The sequence below is a fragment of the Gymnoscopelus microlampas genome (genome assembly GCF_963454915.1).
Source record: "Gymnoscopelus microlampas genome assembly, chromosome: 6".
Classification (NCBI taxonomy): Eukaryota; Metazoa; Chordata; class Actinopteri; order Myctophiformes; family Myctophidae; genus Gymnoscopelus; species Gymnoscopelus microlampas.
Window position 1 is genome coordinate 30,901,481 of NC_139943.1, and position 21,627 is coordinate 30,923,107.

A 21,627-nucleotide genomic window follows, 5' to 3' on the forward strand; every position below is an offset into this window, starting at 1 on the left:
CAATTAACGCCCCCAGTGGACAGTGAACCGCTGCTTCTATAGTACGGCAGCAGTGTTATAGCAGTGTTTAACACTTCAAATGGCCATACCTCGGTGTCCATTGCTCTTATCAGCACAACATAGGACTAGGCTTGAAAATCTAGTAGTTTCTACAAATGCTGTATTCCACGGAAGCTTCCTTGCAAATGAGACAGTGCCAATGTGGGGACTTGTGCGTCACCATCTTGGTTGAACCAAATGTATGCAAATAACAGTACAAAAGAGTATGTGGCTTTAAAACTTGACAATAATTTAACATACCAGCTATGTTCAATACCGCAAAATGATCCTTTCAGGTACAGATAAACAACCCATTGAACTAAAAAAAAACAAAAAACACTGAGGTCAAGAGGGATTAATCCCTAAAGTAGAGATTACTTAAATCAATAAACAAACAAATGAGCAGACAAAACCTGACCTGCAACACTATAAAATTGAAAATAATACATGATCATGGTAGGGTTCTCAGTTCTCACCCCTGATTGGATAACATTGGTACCCCAACCTGAACATGTATTTGCTGTTTACTAAATAGCTTGAGAGACTTAAACTTTAACATGTTATCCCCCCAAATGAATATCACCTACAGCACCTATAAATGGACAACACTCTTTAATTACTTCTTCAGCTCAGGGCTTCAAGCCGTTCTATGAGTGTGTTCTGCTTGCCTTGGTAAACGTCCTTTCAAGCAAGTCTCCCTCAGGAAACAGGAAACTGTTAAGAGTTTTTTTCTCAAATTGTGCCTGACAGAGGTGTCCCTCACAAGCAGCTCCTGATTTATCAGACACTCTGAGCAGATGGTGCCAAACGCACGCACGCACGCACGCACGCACGCACGCACGCACGCACACACACACACACACACACACACACACACACACACACACACACACACACACACACACACACACACACACACACACACACACACACACACACACACACACACACACACACACACACACACACACACACAGAGTATATGTATGCCGACCCTGTATACATGCACACATGTTGGCCCTCCAGCTGGAGAGGATCATGGCTGTGGGACTCCTGCAGTCTCTGTGGTGTCTAAACACATTGAAGACTGACAACGTCTCAATAATTATCTCATGTCCACTCTACACACTCTGCAACAGTAAGATGTTCACGCTAAAGTACCGTGCCCACCACCTGGGGTTTCATTCCTCCGCGGTGCCTATACATCTAAGGTCCAAGCATACAATGTGGCAAAAACAGGACACTCATGTATGAACTTAAATGGCGCCTGCGCAAATTGGCATTACTAGGCATGCATGGCTATGGTTTGTGTCGTGTGTGTGACCTCAGGCCGGAGCTCTGGTGAGTGCATATAGTGTGAAGATGCTTTAATATACCAATTTTATCAGATGGCATGATTTATACATATATAGCAATCTTTTAGCTTGTAAAATTGTGCCTGTCATTAAGAAGAAAACACTGCCCGTCGCTGCTCTATTTGATCAAATAAGATGCCTTCACACCTTAAAGTCGACAAAGAAATCAAATCCAAGGTGGATGCTTTCAGAGAACGGATCACTAGAGAAGCAGAGGACCTTGTTGCAAATGTTTTCCCAAGGAAGTTATTGGAGCTGGATAACTTCCTTAAAGATCCCTGCATAAACATCTCTGAACTGAAAGAGATTCACTCGGAGATAAACGTGACAGTGGCCGATGAATTAGAAGTGCACAATGTCGGAAAGAGGAAGCTTCCGGACAATAAGGGGGATGATAAGACTGGTGGCATGATGAAGAGCAACGCTAAGCTTGTCGACCTGATTGAAAAGATCAAACCAGAGATCAGGACACTCATAGATAAATGCAACACAGTTAAAATGTGGGTCCAGCTGCTTATTCCCAAGATAGAGGACGGCAACAACTTTGGCGTGTCAATCCAAGAGGAGACGGTTGCTGAACTCGGAGTAGTAAGGCTGGAGGCAGAATCTTACCTGGGCCAGATATCAAAATACTACATCACACGGGCACAGAATATGTCTAAAATAGTAAGATTCCCACAGGTGGAGGACTACCTGCGTACAGTAACAGAGATCGATGAGAAGATATACATCAGTCTGAAGATCATAGTTTGTGAGATCAGAAACTATTATGTAACCTTACATGACACGATACTGAAGAACATTGAAAAGATCAAAAGGCCCAGAAGCAGCAATACAGACTCGCTATACTGATGTCCGTCCAACCATTGCAACCTCATCCCTTTTAGCCACCTGCCTCTGTCCCCATCATGCTAGTTTTCATAGCCCAACTACAACAAAGCCCGACGGATGGACGGACAGACGGACAGACAGACAGACGGAGAGAGGGAGAGATGGAGAGATAACGTTGAAAGACAATCTGAAGCATGATTTAGTCATACAAAACCTTTTGTCCATGTGACACGAGACTGGGGCTACAAAGCCAGAGCTGTTTTTTTTCTAGATCTGGAGCCCACTGTCATTGATGAGGTGTGCACTACCTGCCTGTGGACACTAAACAAATGGAAAGGAGATCACTGACTTGGTGTTGGACATGATCTGCAGTGTCTGTCGACTACTGGAGTTCTCCATCTACTGTGCTCCCCAGGTGTCCAGTCATATTGGAACCCTATATAATTCCATTCTGACCACCCACACCACCATAGAGCAGTCTGTCCATGACTTCAGTCTATGACTTTAGGCCATCTATGATATCTTCTGTAATAACGTCGACATGGAGCCTCCCACCCTCAACAGGCTCAGTTGTCTAATGCTATCCTCCATCACAGCCTTCTTTTGTTTCCTTTTGGCGCTCTCAATGTTGATCTGAGACTGTATAACCTGGTTTATAATATATCTGGCCCAGGTCCAAACAGCTGTGTGCATGTTGAGCAACACCACTGCTATTGCTAGGTCCGAACCCAGGTCCGAACGGCTGTGTGTATGTTGAGCAACACCACTGCTATTGACCACAGGTACGATCTGATGGATGCCACGCATGCTTTCGTTCACTATTACACAGCCATGGAGAAGGTTTATGATGAGTTTGGAGTTGACTCCACTGAGGCGGGAGAGGAAGATTACGTTGCTTTGCTGACAGAGAGATGTCAACTTTGTAGCATGTGGAGTAATTTGTACACTTTGATTCCAACAAGAATGTTAATTTTTTTAAATATTATATTCTTTTTCAGCACTTAATTTTTGATACTGACAGTGAGAGAGAGAGAGCAAAGGTGGGAGAGGGAGTTGGGGAATGACATACAGCAAAACAGAGTTGGATTCAAATTCAGCAATAAGGACTATAGTCTTATTTATATGGGCAGCAGAGGCTCAGGAGGTAGAGCGGCCGTTTGCCAAACGGAAAGTTCCCGGTTCGATTCCCAGTTCGATGTCCTTGAGCATTCATATTGTAAAGCACTTTGGATAAAGGTGCTATATAAATGCACCATTTACTATTTTATGTGATATGTGCTCTTACCAGGTGAGGAATCGAGGTGCCCTCTAATTTTTTCATCAGACTGCTAGGCAAGAGATGCTCGTCAGGGGACATTCTGGTGTTTCTTGAGGCCGAGGCAAAGAAGAAGAAAACAACCCCCCTATCCCACCCATACAGCCACGGGGAGAGCTTTGATTTGGGAGATTGATTGCACCTGCCCTTTGGGCTTGCCTATGGCAGAATCCTGAGAGCACATTGGCAGTATCTGGTACAGCTGTGAGCTGATAGCTGTTGGAGAAAAGCAAGTTGTGTATGTCCTTTTGTAGTTTAAAGCCCGTTTTGGACTGATGTAATGTTGTTTTTCCTTTGGGCTTCTTGTCGGTTGTTCTTTTGTTAATCTACAATGTCATTTTGTTTAGTGAAATAAGGATGTGTTATGTTTAGTGGTGTCCTCACTGGGAAGTGAGCACACGCATGCCCTCTTTGTGTTTTATTCTATGGGTGTGTTCGGATATGCGAACCGGGCGTGCACTCTCGTATTAGTTTGTATTAGCCAGTGCGCTCAGTGCTATCTATCCGAAGGCACCCTATATATTCTCTGCATGTTATGTGACTCTCACTACTTTCAAAAGAAACTGTTAAAACTTAATATTTTCAGCTTTTAATAGTGTCAAGTGTTCCACTTATTTTTTGTTGCACTCTTTCATAATTTTACCTTGAACATTTTTTCAAAAAGTTTTCATATATTTTTTTACGTTTATACTTTTTAAAGTGTAAGTCTATAGGGAAAATGATGATAATCTCAGTGTTTTTTTTGCAGTCCTACTACTTCAACATGCTTTAACTTAGACTTCATGTGAACTTTAAAACGTTCAGCTATGGGACCTGATTTGAGCTGTTAACATTTTTTATACTTTTATACATTTTCAACCTCTTGTGTTCTCCCTGTGTTTCAACCTTGCTGCTGTTGCTCTTGAATTGTCCTTATCTTACCTTATATTATTTCTCTCTCTCCTACCACACTGGTTGCCAACAGTGTCAAGAAACGCTTCCTGCACCCACTGTGTACCTCTTCAGTCATGATTAATCATCTAGACAATCTTTAATTACTGTAAGTTGATAGCCATGTGAGGATCTTACTGTATCTGGGCAAGTGATCAATTTCTTTCATCAGTCCCACAAGGCACTCACTCAGTGTTCACTCACTAGAGCAAGACCGAAGGACAGAGGAAAGAGGAAGAGTTATGGAGTTAAGAGTCTGATATATTAGTTTCCTTCCAAAACAGTGATGTTGACTCCTTCCATCTGTGGTGTGCTGTTGTCCTCAATCTCCAAGCGTGACTGGACAACACCTCACATAGTTGTTTTGTTTGAGGCAAATTATTTGACTTTACACAGGGCATGAATGGGTGCATTTCGCCTTTCCGACATGTCGCCTTTCCGACGTTAACGAACCCTATACCTAACCCTAACCGCACGCGGAAGCCACTAGTCGGAGTGGCGAGATGTCGGAATGGAAGGAGCACCCCGGCATGAATATGTATTTGAGTCTGAAAAGGGTAGAAGAAAATTCATCAACCTCATTCAATTAAATCTCTCTCTCTCTCTCTCTCTCTCTCTCTCCTGTAAAGGAAATAAATGCTTGTACATTCCAAACATTTCTCAGTGTTTGACTTTCACAATTAAACTGAGTATAACACAAGGAAACAAGGCTTCTCCTATGTTTGCCCTGACTTTACAGCATTTACAGAGGTTCCATGAAGCAAATGAGAGAGCCACTAATCAACCTTTTGAACAAGGCAACGTTGAGCCAGCCTTAGTGCTTAACAGATTGAAAGTGCTATGTTAATTTACGGCACCGATGATGATTAATGACGTACACATTTCAGCATGCAGAATAGTCAGGTGGTTGACTTCTGATGCACAATCTTGTTTATGTAATCCATCTTTGATTCTGAAGGAGGCCATCTGTCAGTTCATAATATTTCCTTGTGGGCTTGCTTGCCAACTAATTTAAATTATAGCTGCCAACGTGATATCAGTATGACGTGGTCTGGATTTAGTTGTGTAGTAATTCTTTTTTTGTGACCAACTTTTTATTTTATTTTGTAAAAGCTTTTCAAAGGGGAGAGACATTACATGATATCATAGTTGTGTAGTAATTCTGTATTTCATGATCTCTCCTTTTCTCCCTCTCGCTCTACCTCGCCTTATGCTCTTTGAAAACCTTGCAGATTGTCTGTGACAGACCACAATTTATATCAATATATATTTCATTGATTCAGTGTATTTATAGATTGTGAATTATTTTGATTCAGTGTACAATATTGATAGTGAATCACATTGATCACATTTGATGAGTGCAAGGTTAATTGAGAGCTGAAAGAGAGAGGCAGGGCTAATCCAATCAGGTGCTTCATCACACCATCAATTACACAACAGTTAGATGGAGACTTGGGAAATAGCCCCCACAATTACCACATGCCCCCCATGCTAAGAGAGAGGAAGGTACATAATTGTGTGTGTGTGTGTGTGTGTGTGTGTGTGTGTGTGTGTGTGTGTGTGTGTGTGTGTGTGTGTGTGTGTGTGTGTGTGTGTGTGTGTGTGTGCGTGCGTGTGTTGTGAGCCCAGGTGTTCCAGTTTAATTGTTAATTAGATTAGTGCAGATCAAACAGGGGTGGTGTTGTTCACAGGGGATTGGAGGTGTTGGGGTTCCCACCGGGGCTACATGTCCAAATACTCCTCTCTAACCACCAATTAACATGAATTAATCATCCCATGGACTCATTTAATTGGTTCCCCTGGAGTAGGATGCAGATTTGTATTTATTTAGAGTTATAATAGGACAAGGAACTATAAAGTTAGAATAAATAAAATAAATATGGTAGCCAAGTTTAAATAAACATTGAAACAATCAACGATTGGATTTGACATAATTGTCTTCAATTAAACAAAGACAAAACTGGAAGAAGAACAATTAAAAGTCAGCACTCAGCTTCAATTCGGTCATGTAAAAGCCACAACCCAAGCAAAAAATCTTGGTGTAGTCATGGACACAGCCCTGAATTTTATCAGCCACATTAACACAATTATAAAGTCAGCCTACTATCATTAAGAATATACTGTATCAAGGATTAAAGGAGACTTAGAGAAACTTGTCCAAATTCTTATCACCCCACTTCTTAGATCTTTACACTGGCAACCTGTCTGTCAAAGAATTTGACTTATAAGCATTGCATGGTTTAGAGCCAAAATGCATTTCTGATCTTGTGCGGTATCAAGAACCATCTCAGGTCATCTGGGACAGGTCTGCTTTCTGTCCCCAGAATCAGAACTAAATGTGTAGCAACATCCAGTCTTTATGCACCACATACAAGATCTGGAATATCTGCAAACTCATTAGTTCTTTTAAATCAAAGCTAATAATGTAAGGTAATCTTACTACTGTTTTGTTTTTACTTTTGTTGTTGTTATAATCAAGTGTCCTTTTAAAATTGTGCTCTGTGTCTTCATATCGAAATGCTTAACGTTTTATGTAAGCACTTTGAATTGCCTTGTTGTTGAAATATACAAATACACTTGCTGCCAAGCCTAAAGAGAGGTGGGTGTTATTACAATTAGGCTAATGCAATGCTGTATAGATTATAAAGTAGATTTGTATAATTGATGTCCATGATTACAATGTCAAGTTATGGAGGATAAACGACAATAAAACTACAATACCCATACAACCACATCATGATAATGGCTGTGATGTATTGAAAATGGTGCACAACTGCACATAATTGTACTTGTTTCCCAGAATTAGGGTTGTGATGTACACTATACCGCTCAATATTAAAATGGTTCAATACACTCTGAACACAAAATGTTGATATTCTAACAGTTATTACAGCATGGCATGCAAATGTTTCAGCTGCAGACAGGATATGTCTCCAGAGAGCCATAAACACAGCCCAGAAAATAATTGGCCTCTCTTCCCTCACTTGGAAGACACCTTCAAATCATGCTGCCTCCTCAGAGCCAGACGTATTCTGAAAGATGTAAGTCTGTAATCATCTCTTTTCTCTGCTGACATTTGAAGGCGCAGCAGGGCCTGCAGCCCCAAAAATATCTTTCCCCAAGAGCCATATCACTGAACTGAACTCCATAAAACCCCCCAAATCATCATAACACTGCGCAGCCACAGGACTAACTAGAAAGGGGCGCCACCCCAGGAACGGACACTGCGGACTGGAAAGCGCTTGAGGTGTCTCATAGCCTGGGGCTCAAGGTTCAGAAAGATTTTTTTCCCTTGCGGCTGTCAGAGTCCCGGACGAGGACAAGGACAAAGAACAAAAAAGAAAAGGAAATGAACAAAACAAAAACGGCACTCAATCTCTAAAAGTATGGCGTAGCTGCTCAAAATGTTACTTGCACTAATGAGCAAGTGAAATAAGCAAGTGAATTTGATGTACCTACAGTACTATGCGTACTGTAGGTATGTATGCCATATGTGCAAATTGTCTCTAACGATCCTCTCTCTTCCTTTTTCTGCACATTCTCCATTGCTGCTGAAAAGTTTTTACCCCTTTTGACAAATGACTGTACCTCCACAGACACATCTGAAGTTTGCAGATGACATAACTGTAATGGGACTCTCATCTCCAACAATGATGAGTCCTACCGAAGACAGCTGGGCCATCTTGTAGATTGGTACGCTCATATCAAACTTCTGCAAGAACTCTTTCCGTCTTTACATTTCCTCGGGATCACCGTCACCAGCACCCTGCAGTGGCTCAACATCTTGCAGCCCACCCTGTAGAACGTATTTTTTCCCCCACGATTTTTGTAACCCATATTTTCACCCAGTGCCAATTGCCTAAGCTGTAATCCTGGGCACTACTCTCCCTCTGCCAGCCTGGGGAAAGCCCTGAACTGAGCTCATGCTTCCAATGCATGAGGAGTGAGCAGGCTGCTTCTTATGGCCTAACAGGGGGGAGTTTCCCCAGTAGGACGTAGCGTGTGGGAGGAACACGTTATTGCAAACCAGTTCCTTTCCCCTCCATCAGGCGCCCCAGCTGACCAGGGGGAGGCAGTATAGAGACCAGGATTATTGTGAGGGTACCTACCCTAGGGGACACGGGGAGAACATGCAAACTCCACACAGAAAGGCCCTTTCACCAACCCCACCTAGGGTATGGGCACTGATAACACGGAGGAGAGGACACGCCCCCAGCGGGAATCAAACTCAGGTCCTTCTAGCTACCCTGTAGAACTACTACTCAGCCACCATCAATAGTGTTCTGACCACCTCCACCACCATCTGGTTCCCCCTCAGCACCTCTCTGTCCAAGACCAGGCTGCAAATTGTAGTCGACTCCACTGGGAGGAACATTATCAGCTACCGACTATCAGTGACCAAACCACCGGCAGGGCAAAGAAGAGGTTGCGATGGACCGCCTTCTCTGCGCGCCACCAACGCAGCTTCTTTCCCGAAGCTATCCTGCTCCTCAACAAATACCTCGAGTTCATGCAGAATTTTCTCTGCAGGCGTTGAGACACTTCAACTCAACTTTATTGTCACATCACAGGTTTATAGCTGTAAAAAATAAATAGAAAGTGGGTCTTACAAGCTCCAATCACTTGCAGTTTCAAGACAGGGGGACAGAAATGAAGAAATAAAGAAACAGAAAACTGGTTGTCAAAATGAGTAGTGTAACATGTGTACATGAGGTGCGTGGTTAAAAATAGCGACTGGAAAAATAGCGACTGGAGTCGACTGGAGTCCCCCAGGGGTCTATTCCAGGCCCCCCTCCTTTTTTCCCTCTACGCCAAAAACCTTTGGTGAAAATAGCAGATCTAAAAGCTCACAACACGTCACGTTGCAATGTGTTGGGAGCTTGTAGACCTGCTATTTTCGTTGTATGTTCGTCCCAGAATACCCTGCCAAGCCAAAGTGCAGTAACTACGTTTTTGGACACACCCACTTATTTGTGTATCCCAAAGTTCAAATTAGCCTTCGTGATTTTGGGGGATGAACAATTACCTCAAGAACAGATGTACATTTATTGTAATATCACTTATATGCCGATATTTCAAACACAGTTCCTAGGTACTTATAGTTGATACCTACAAGTACCTAGGAACTGTGTTGACTCCCATCTCAAGTTTGACAAAAACATTGAGTCTCTCGCTAAGCGGGGCCAACAGAAAATATATCTACTTAGGAGAATTAACTCCTTTAAAGTGTCAAAAACCATCCTGTGCACTGTCTACAGGTCCTATATTGAGAGTCTCATAACCTTTTCCTTTATATGCTGGTTTAACGGTTTGTCTGTGAAGGACAGAAACTGCCTCAGTAACATCGTCAAAGTCTGCTCCAAAATCACTGGAGTCAAGCAAAATGACCTGAACACTCTCTGGAAGAGGAGAGTGGTCCAGAAGGCAAAAGGTCTTATAGACCAACCTGACCACATCCTGTCCTCTAACTTCTGCCTCATGCCGTCAGGACGGCGATACAGAGCTTCTATCTGCAGTACAAACCGCTACTCCAAGTCCTTTATTCCGTCAGCCATTCGGCTGCTAAATGCTGATTAATAACTGAAGTGCTTTTTTTATTTATTTATGTGTGTATACCTCAACGACAGTATGCAACTATTTAAAAACCTGCACTATGTATATGCACATTATGTACTTTTTTCTACTGTGTGTTCTTGAATTACATATATCTATGTCTTTTTATATGCACTGCTGCTCTACTCTTAACACAAGGAACAATGTACAATGTACTAGGTCGATCAATCTGAGCGTTCTCTGTTTCGTGTTTTTACTGTTGTTCTACGTATGTCTTGTCATGGTGAGATCTGTAGAAACTGAATTGCCCCCTGGGGATAAATAAAGTCATCTGAATCTGAATCTGAATCTGAATATTTCATTTGGCTGACCAACTGAATCACTTTTAAACCCATTTTTCAGTGATTTCCCCCCCCCGTAGTTACTGCACTTTGGCTTGGCAGGGCAAATAGGCCTTATACATAAGTGCCACTGCCAGTGCAGCAACAGCGGAACACACCTGTGCAGTCATATATACACAGAAAAAATATCCTGTGTGGCGAGATACACACAAACACACACTCATCGGTAACCTGGACACAAATTGACAAAAGCACTCCCAACCTCTGCACAGAAGCACTCACATCACTATGTTTTATTCATCAGCTGTCAAGGTTGGCCATTAGTGACAGCATGCTGCTGGTTGTGATCAGCTCTGGCAATAACTGGAGCCATTATTACAACAATAAATGTGTAGCACAGCACATTCACTCAGAGTTCATGACCATACACCAGAGGCTACTACTAGCATAATCCTAGTTATGATGTTAAAAAAGAGCCCCTACAACAGTCAAAGTCATAATCTGTACAAGAACAAATATTGCACACTTAATGCCCTATTCCATGGCCATATGTGAGCCAGCACAGATAGTCAACCTATGGGCGCACATAGTAGAGCTCAAAAACGATAAAAGTTACTTAAACTCTGATTCAGAATTGAGAAAGCATGAAGCAATGTGCACAGCTTTTCTCAAAGGTTTCTTATAAGCTTTTTCTTTGTGTTTAGTATTGGGAGTAGCCTACGTAGTATTGTAGGATGTACTATGTTCTTTCTTGTCGCTTGTTGTCTGTACTTTTACCTTTTTAAATGCTGGCCCTGGGAGCTGATGTGCTCCAAAAATGCCCTATGCATGCATTCACGCAAATGGCAAATAAAGTCTATTTTGATCTTTTGGTATTTATTTCTTTGTTTACTTCATGGGGCAAAAGTCTTAGCTGGAGTTAACAACATGACAAATCCGCACTGCCATGGATGTATTAAAGCAAGCAATTCTAAGACCCAACAGAAATGTAACATATTGGATATGATTATTTAATTTTGTATTTATTTTAAGTACTGTACACTCAAGTTGTGAAGGCCATGCCTATGAAATGGCAATTACATTGCTCACTTTAGGGAAGAGAACAACGCTGAAAGTATGTTCCAGGGATTTGTTTCTTCTCTGCTCCATTGAGGAGTTCTTTTAACAGAGAGTAAAGAACTATGTGCCACGCCCACATGCTGAGAGCTAACGTCTGTCTGATGACTGAAGTCTGTTTCACCCCTTCATCTCTCTGTGAGGCGGCAGAGGACAGCTTGGCTCATAGTTACTGGTAAATGTCATCACATATGAGTATCAGTGATTTGTACTCCTGCAAAGAGAGTCCAAATAAAAAATTGTGGAGCCCCTTGATGAGTGCATACTTAATGAGGCTCATGCATACTAATGCTGCTCTCACACACCATACCACTCATTTCCCTAAAATAAACACATCCAAACTCTCAGCACAAGCCAGGGGAAAACATTGGGAGCTACTTGACCATCATTACCTACGCTATAAGTTGTGAACAAGTGGTGACAGCATGGAGAGGCACAAACACGTTGATGTTGTCTAGTGTTTTCCACTGCCACATTAGGACCAAAAAGCTAAATGCAGCCTTAAATGTATGAGCCCAACTAATTAGTGTGGATGTGAGCTGTAAACAGATATCATTTGTAAGAAATCTAAGGCATTTTCTCATTTGTCGGATAATGAAAAGCCAACATGCGCACCGGGTGTTTCTGTCAACTCAGTGCCATTCCAGTTGCATATCAATAGCGCTATTAACATTCCCTCACTGTCAACGTGGAACGTGACAACGCATGCCTCAGTGTAAGCGTCGGACGCCAAAGGCACCTGACCAAAACAAATACAAATAAATATAAACACATGTCATTGACACATTTTAATCAAGACAATCTATATATTATTCACTTAAACATTGATTTTCTTGCCCAACGCCACCAACAACACTTTTAGAGCTTCCTGAAAGATGTGGTCATAAATGTGACTGTTGGGATTAAACGGATGTCTAACAGGACACTGCTAGTCTCCTGCTGAGACATCATTAAGTTGTCTAGGAAAAACGACACAAAGTGATGAATAAATCAGCCCCAGTAGCAAACTGAGAGACCAGGACCCCCCTCTGAGACACAGATGAAACTACTTCTGGTACTGACATACATGGCAGAAGACAAGACACACACACACACACACAGGCACGCAGGCACACACGCAGGTAGGCAGGCATGCACGCAGGCACGCACGCAGGCACACACGCAGGTAGGCAGGCACGCAGGCACGCACGCAGGCATGCACACAGGCACGCACGCACGCACGCACGCACGCACGCAGGCACGCACGCACATAGATATATATAAAGGCTAGATGACTCACGCGCGCTGCTGGCCAATGGAGTACGACGTCGCCACATGGCGGCCATCTTGGGACGGTCATTCATAACATTATGTCTATGGTGCATATACTTTGAAATAACCATAGCGTGCTCAATTTTCATCCGATTTTCAAACGGTTTGGTGTTTTGTAAACACCAATGATGTAGTTATGATATTATTGTATAAAAAAAAAAAACATGATTATAATTATAAGTATGCAGTATCATAACTACATCTTTGGTGTTTACAAAACACCAAACCGTTTGAAAATCGGATGAAAATTGAGCACGCTATGGTTATTTCAAAGTATATGCACCATAGACATAATGTTATGAGTGACCGTCGCAAGATGGCCGCGGTTGAGCTACGCTTGCGCCACCCCCTTGAGCCATCTAGCCTTTATATATATCTATGCGCACGCAGGCACGCACGCACGCAGGCACGCACGCACACGCAGGAGTCATTATGGACTTATCTGGTGTGCACAATCAGAAGCACATACAAAGACGTCATGTGGCTCACATGAGTCTGAAAGATACAGTGGGGTACATATGTTAAACAATACAACTTAATTCGCTTTTCAAGCACCACTGAAAGTTCTGCTCACTAGGGGTTGCAAGTGATGCATGTACCGTACTTCACTTTTTGACTTATGTGAGCTGAGCTTGCATTTGAACACACACATTTGTAGCTGCACTTTGACGTTTTGAACAACTTACTGGTCCATTTCCTGGTACCACTGTATTCTGTATGAGGATGCTTTATTTGACATCCACCTGATTGGACTCACTATTATGTAAATGGTCTCCAGCAGCATCTGCTTGGTAGCAGGAGGAGAATACAGATGCAGGCAGGTTGGTATTTAGAGATGCTGCTCACGTCTTTGTTCTGAGCAGCTACTAAACAACATGACCACACCTACAGCAGCTACAACACTTCTCATTCTTCAACTGGATTGATTCTCACCAACTACTGGCAATCTGACTCATCAATATCCACAATCACAGCCTCCTAAAATAGCAACAATCTCAGGATATGTGATTAGGATGACGAATGAGGGAGAAGGAAATAAGTTCACTGATGTTGTTTCCTTACTTTGAAAGTATTTACCATCCTGAGTGCTAATTTAACTATACACACACAAGTTTTTGAAATGTATTATACTAGAAGTTCGGGCCGCTACGCAACGTACATACTGACAGATTCAAATTGTATTATAGATAATTGAAGGGAATATATATATGCTTTGCAGCCTTCAAACCTAGTCGTATGTTGCGCTGATAAGAGCAATGGTCACCGAAGTATGGCCATTTGAAGTGTTTGAACAGTGCTATAACACTGCTGTCAAGCAGTGATGCACTTCCAGCTCCCAGGTCCACTGTCATACCTGTGCGACCCAGCGTTCGGGAGGTGGGCGGGGCTTCAGCAATTACAGCCCATCCCGTAAGACCACCTACCATTTTTGAAGCCTTTAGCATACTGGGAACTGTAGTTATCGGTGTTTAAACCCCAGTCAATAGGAACACAGAGGGGGCGGGGTTTAAGCAATAACAGCCTGGCTCTATTGGCCGTCAAAGAGCACCTACCGAGTTTGGGGCCTTTAGCATGCTAGAAACTGGAGTTATGGCTGTTTAAACCCCAGCCAATAGGAACACAGAGGGGGCGAAGCAATGGTGCAACCTGTGGCGCCTGGTCCCTGGTGTGGCTATTCTGATGGCAGACCCCTGACTAGTGTTGGGGACAAGTTTGGTGCGGATCGGAGCAACGGTGCGCCTCGCAGGCTCGCATGTTAAGTTTGTGACGTCCACCGTACGCCCTCTAGGCAATTTTAATATAGAATATATATATATATATATATATATATATGTATATACACATACATACAGCCTATATATTGTAAATACTAGAAGCTCGCCCCCGCTACGCGGGGGCGAGCGTCTAGCCCGCGGCCACGCCCACGTAGCGCCCGCGGCCACTTGGCAACTCATATAAGTGGCGTAGCGTCATGAGGGCCAGTGGGGCCGTGGCTCGGTCAGTGAAGACCCTGTAGTGCGGATGATATGTGGCATAGAGGGGCAGATTGTAAATCCCCAGAGGAAACATCCGTGGGCTACCATTGGTTCAGCGATGTGTGTGGTCGCCCTGCGGCCCCTCCTCCTCCACCAATGTGCAGTATTGAGAGCCCTGACGTCACAACAATTGGAGCGATGGGCACTGCACTCTGGTTGGTTAGGGTACACCTAGGGCCCAGGTAGAACCCAGTTAAAGCCTGCATGGGCAAACCCAGTTAGGACCCGCCTTGGTCCCACATAAACATGGCTAGTTGGGGCCCACCTAAGGGCCAGGTAGAAGCTACTTATAGCCTGCATGGGCATCGCAGTTGGGACTGAAGTGGATGCCGCTGACATTGCTGACATGGGGTCCATATGGTTTAGCCCACCTTGAAACCATATGGGAACTACGCTGGCATGCTGGCTGGAATGCAAACGCTGCATCATACCTGTAGTGTTTAGTTTGATGTTGTGTGTGTAGCAGATATACCTGCAGTGTGTAGATCAATGTCCATATGAAAGTCAATGCCCAGCAGTGTTTTTTTTTCTCCAGCAGAGTTTCTAGTGTCTCTGTCTCTCTCTGGAAGAGGTTGCACATGAACTCTGCAGCCGCACTGAGGCGCTCCAACACAAACACTCTGACATTAAGCTGCTTCACACAACAAACATCAGCACCACGCTGCTGTTTGTCCAAAAGACACAATATCTCCTCTCCTCTCCGACGTCATATCGACAGCCGTACAGACTCCTTTTGACACATTTTACCTCGTTTATCCAGCTTTCACTGACTCTCCACATCGGTCTGTTATAGCGCCACCATGAGGCTGATTAGAGAAATCTCAAGTGGAATTTCTTCCTCGGCATAGTGGGAATGTGGGTGCAAAGTTGCACGGAAAGTGCATGCTGTGTTCATAATGTGAGGCATTTTGGTCCAAACGGAGCAGTCCTGCAGACTTTGGAAGCCATTTTAGCCAATCAGGATGGAATATGAAAAATCTGAAAGAGCCTTTTTTTTAATGACTGTGGAGATACTGTGTACCGATTTGCGTGATGTTTGGGCAAAATATGTAGGAGTACTGTGAGAAAATGTGTATAGCAAAAAGCGGCCTCCTGGTGGCACTGTAACAGGGCCATGTGAAAGAAATAGGGCAGAGGTTCTGAATTGGCATCCAGGGAGTGTGTGTGCACAGTTTCGCTGCGATCAAGTCAACGATGTGAGAGATTAGCTATCACAGACGGACGGACAGGGGGTGAAACATAGTCTTGCGCCATGCCTTTCGGCTTGGCGGAGACAATTTAAAAACGAAAGTAAAGGAAATGACCATTTCTGCAACAAAAGTAGTCAACAAACTATACTATAAAAACATGGGCCACATTGTCAAATAATCTAAGAAAGAGGCAATCATGTAGAAAATAGCCGATCTACAAGCTTACAAAGGCTCTCAACGTGAGGCGTTGCGAACTTGTAGATCGGCTATTTTCACAATATTTACTTGTGGAACGGAGTCAAACAGAATGGGGGGGTCCCCAGATCAAGTACGTTTATTTGGGGGGGGGGCGGCCTGAAAGGGTTGATAAGCACTGCTCTAATCTGAGCGAAATTATCTGAATTTACTACATGACCATAATGCAGCCTAACATGCGTAGCACGGGGCGGTCCTGCCATTACGTTAGTTACTGTAGTTGCTGTGGAGCTACATAGTTCTCCAGAAGACACACACAAACATACACCATCTACAATGGACTAACTGAGCAGCAATATTGACATTCACCACACGAACGTGCATTGTTGACAAAGTGATTGCACAGCCGCTGCAGGCATGACAACCACGTTAGCGTTAGCGACATGGCAGCTATCACAGCGCCCTGTCCGTCGTCGCTGCGACTGACTGTGATTAGCCTGGGTGCGGCAGCCTGCTTCGCTACGTTCGGCGGATTTTTTTTTCTCTCTGGAGAGAGAAAAAAAGTCCGCCGAACGCAGCGAAGCAGGCTGCCACCCAGGCTAGACTGTGATGGCTACAGCCATAGATATATAAACACTACAGCGAGCTCTCTGAGATGCCATTGTCTGGAGACTGCTCTTAGCGTGACACGACCAATGAGAGTGAGCGCTGTAGTTGTTGCTAAGATACGGTGGCGTCTCTGCCCCATAGCTTGTAGATCTCTCACGCATGATTGGCGTAGGCTGCGTTGCCAGGTCTGACTGTTTGTATAAGCGATTGTGGGCTTATTTGGGTGCACTTTTGGGCTTGTCGTTTCCATAGACCACGGCAGTGCTTATTTCTTTCCCGTGACCGATGTGGCAAGAGAAGGTGCAAAACGAACCATCCGGAAGTAGATTGCGAGATGAAATATATAGCACTTTTTGATTATTAGAGAAGGAGACACATGTGAAGGTGGAAAATGAAATGTAGGAGATTATATAGTTTTTCATGAGGGATTTTTGTAGCAAGTTGTGAGAGAATTGGGCCACTCCTGTGGGCGGGGGGCTGATTAGAACCATTGGGGTTTGAAAGGAGACGCTCTCTGTTTGAGTGGAAAGATAGGGTAGGCCTACGTGTTTGTGTTAAAAGAGGGAATTGTGATCCAGTTGATTTCTGAAATTGGCCTCCAAATGGCAAAGGCTGCCAGTGCCACTACAGGTATGAAGCAAAATGCAGTGCAGTGGTTCATTCTTTCTTTTGAGCGGTGAGCAATTTTGACAATTCCGTGGATCCCCCCCTAAGTAATGAGATCTCAGCCCTTGCGCAAGCAGCCAGAGGTCAGACACATATTGATTGATCACTGACAGCTGGACTATGGTTCTCACATGGTTCTCCAAACACAGCTTCACACAGAGAAGAAGAACTTCCAAACATGTTGACAGTGTGTTGAACAAACTTCACAGTGGGAAGTTTCAACCAGCTTAAGTTACTGCATCATGGATATTGTATCTCCACTCTACAGAGACACCAGGGAGTTCTTCATCTCTGTTTCTCTCTTCTCCCGTCTCTCTCGCTCTTTTTCTGCCTCTGCATGCTGTCACCATGTGTTCTGCTTCTTGTCATTTTTCTTTCCTTCTTTACATACCTGTCTACTTCCTGTATCCTGGTCCCCTGTGTGTCTCTACCTGACTGCCACACTTTCCTTCAGCCTTCTGTTTCCTCTCCCTTTGTGCAAAAACTGTTTTATTTATCAGCAGGCTTTCCTTTCTTTCTCCATTCCCTCATCCCTCTCTGTTCTTCTTCCAGGTGTAACTCATCCTTTGAACAGATGACATGATAAAGCGCTTCTGTGGGCTGTTTGTGGATATTATAGCTACAGTTCATATAATGTGGCCAGAGTATATTAAACAGTAGATACAATTTATAATACTGCATGTCCAGTAAAAATTACAGATAAAGGTTTTCACGTGCCCAGTGGTCGCCAGTGACATTTGACTTATGTCATCTAGCATGGTAACATGGGTGAGTGAAACAATATGGATAAATAACTATCACAATAATTCATCAATCACCATTCATTTAGAGCAACATAGGGGAAGTCATGATACACAAATGCAACAGGTTCTAAAGGGAGATTGATAGAAAGAGACTCTTGAGATGAGAGACATGCATTTAGAACATGAATCACCACAGATAGCATATTTTCCATAACACTAATGTATGTTATATGGCACCATGATGAAAGAATCTGAATATATCCACTTAAAGGACACAGAGTTGCTCTTGATAAATGCAGCACATGCTAAGAGTCCATATCGATCTATTTTTGATCTATTCGTGTTGCACACTGCTTCTGTAGTCCTATATTCACTGGTCATATTATGCATTGATTCTGTAGGATCCAGCCACTTCAGATGAATGCCCTGCAAGCAAATATAGTAAAAAATAAACCTCTTCCAGGTACAGGGAGAATAATGCCACTGAAAGCGATACCACAGATGACAAGGGGTGGGGGTGCATTCAATTCCAACTCACACTCAGACTGGAGAGAAAATAGATTATACTAAATGAAAGTGAAGGTGGATAGACAGAACGTTTAACTCTCAATTTGACAGTAACACAATAAAGACCAATTTAAAAATCTGAAAAACGTCATGACCTCAGCATGTACACTTCTTTTCTACAGCAGAACGAAACCATTAAAAACCAATCCTGACTGCTGACAGCTATGTCCACGCTATAGGAAAGGCAAGGTGGTGGGGACTGCATCTATAGGGTGGTGTCTATAGGAGAGATGATGAGGTGGGGGTGCTGTATATAGGGTGGTGCCTATAGGGGCTGCACACTATATAGAAAATGCATATTGCAAAAGAGATTATTTAACTTGTTTTCAGGTTTCTGTATCCGTTTCAACAATCCAGGTATAAACAATATTTTTATTTTAGATAATAAGAAAACGTTTCAAGCACAGCACTGAGAGTGTTATGTATCCATTGTCAATAGCAGCTGTTTACTTATCCAAAGTCACATCGTCATCGCAATATTCAACAATGTCATTGCATATTGCATGTTTTCCTAATATCGTGTAGTCCTTGTGGTATCTATAGTGTGGTGTCTATATGGTGGTGTCTACAGGGTGGTGTCTATAAGTTAGATGAGAGATGAGTCCTGCTAGCATTGTCTCTGCTGTAACAGGACCAATGAAGCAGACTGGATGTCATCAGTAAGGAGGACACTGCATGGGGGAGGGGAACAATACAATTATAGTGTATTGAGCAGCAGCAACAACAATGTTTTACAATCAATGCACTTTTTCATGGCGAGGCGAGCGGCTGAAATAAATTCTCTCCTGAAGGACTGTTGACAAATACTCTCTATGCTCAGATCAATGATGAGAGGGGGAGAGACATGAAAGGCAGGAAGAGAGGAGGTGAAGAATGAGCGAGGGTGTGAGAGAGATGCACTGTTGAACCTCTCTTACTGAAGCTCTCTACCAGAACCTCCTGAGATGGCCTTCTCGGCTGATACAGACAATAAGCCTCTCCAACCTACTTACTTACTTTACTTATATTATGACTATAATATCACCAGAACCTCCCCGTCATTACTGAGGCCCTCGTGTCCACTTCATTCATCTACATCTCTCACTCTTCATCCACCCTTCATCTGTCTATTCCTTCATCTCTCATCATCTCTCCACTCCGTCATCTGTCGCTTTCTTTGTCATCCACCCTTCATCTCTATTCCTTTCTTTCACTCTGTCATCCACCCTTCATCTAGCTAGTTTTTCCTCTCTCATGCTGTCGTCCTTTCCTCTCTTCCATTCCCTCCTTCCTTCCTTCTCTCCCCGCCCTTTCGAAATATCCTCAGGAGGACACAGAATTTTGAAAAGGTCTCTTTAGCTCTCTGTGTACAGAGCAAATGAAACGAGCCAATATTTGACAATCTATTCTCGACATTTATCTTCAACAGTGCCACTTCAGCTTAGCTTATTGTGGACAGATTTAGCATTATAAACTGTAAAGGTTCAAACCTTTTTGTGGTGATCAAGAGGGTAACCAGATAAACCAATACTGTAAGAGGAGGTAAACATTCTGAAAACCCCAAATCAAATCCCTCTCTCTGTCTCTTTCTCGCACGCACGCACGCACGGACGCACGGACGCACGCACGCAGATAGAGATTTATAATATCCATTATAAATACAGGCTTGATTCACTGTGTCTCCTTGAAGTCCCTCAGTTTTTAAAACATTGCCTGCATCATGAAATAATTTCTGTCTTATTCTTGTCAGCTGTTTTACCGTCACATAATGACACAATGGCATCTTATTTACATTCTCTCTCACGTCTCTGTACATCTTGTGTCTGTCTGTTGTCAATTCTGTTACTTGCTGTTCTCTCTGGTCCCAGAATCTCATTCACTCTGGCCGTCTGCGAGACTCAATTAAAACCAACAGGGAAAGATTAACAAACACACACGTTTACCCATAATGCCTAGGGGCACAATTTATCTCAAGCAATGTGCAGCTTGGGGGGGAAAAGTGTGATTGACACCCCTAACCTTCATTGGGATGTAATCTTCATCTTTAGCACTCAGAGATCTAATTAATTAGGAGGAATCTCATTTCCTCACTAATGCAACTGGACAGAGGTGTGATAGAGGAGGGAGAGAAGGGAGGAGGACAGGCGGCAGAGGGGGAGGAAGGAGGGAAGAGGAAAGATTGGGAGGGAGGAGGAACGAGGTGGCATCATATTTCATCAATGTTTGTGAAGGATGTCCACCTTGTTCATTCCAGGAAAGAATAAGAGAGTGTGAGGTATTCCGTTCTAAACATTACCTGAGAAAATCAAGCAGCTCCTCGATCATAATCGAGAATAAACATTTACACACTGTGTAAAACATTTTAAAGAGCAACTTAGTAATAGAAATAGTTCATTATTTTATAAACAATAAATATATTATGTCCAATCTACTCTGGTGAATATTCCAGTTTTGATACGCATGACAGATGTTTTGATGGGAAATTACACACTCTCTGTTTTCTCTCCATCACTTGACAGTTACACACAAGTAATTTTTTTTTTTTTTTTACCTGTCATGAACTGTCATAATATCACTGATGAATATTTGACCCCACACAATGTCTTGTTGTCCAAATGTTGCTGGAACAAAATGCCACTTGAGTATGCATTCTTTTGCTTTCATAAAACAAAGGAGAATCTCACTTGCAGGCAGCTGTTCCATTAAGTTGTCTGGCAGAAACCGTTACTGATTAATCAACTATGAATTAGGATCAACAACACTGGACAAACACAACATCTGTCTGTGAGCAGAAACACTCCTACATCAGCATTGGAGGCAGATGTGACATAAAGTTGTCTGGCAGGAAGCT

At 43.1% G+C, this 21,627-nt stretch overlaps 2 protein-coding genes across 2 annotated transcripts in view; one reads left to right on the forward strand and one right to left on the reverse strand.

Moving 5' to 3' along the window:
* Positions 1-21,627, reverse strand: part of LOC311047444 (cadherin-13-like) — a 249,065-nt gene that overhangs the window by 26,998 nt on the left and 200,440 nt on the right. The window lies entirely within an intron of this gene.
* Positions 1,530-2,246, forward strand: LOC311047340 (proteasome activator complex subunit 3-like; the record flags this gene model as incomplete). Its single annotated transcript, XM_084060025.1, has 1 exon — positions 1,530-2,246. One exon carries the CDS (start codon positions 1,530-1,532, stop codon positions 2,244-2,246), a length of 717 nt encoding a protein of 238 aa, XP_083916151.1.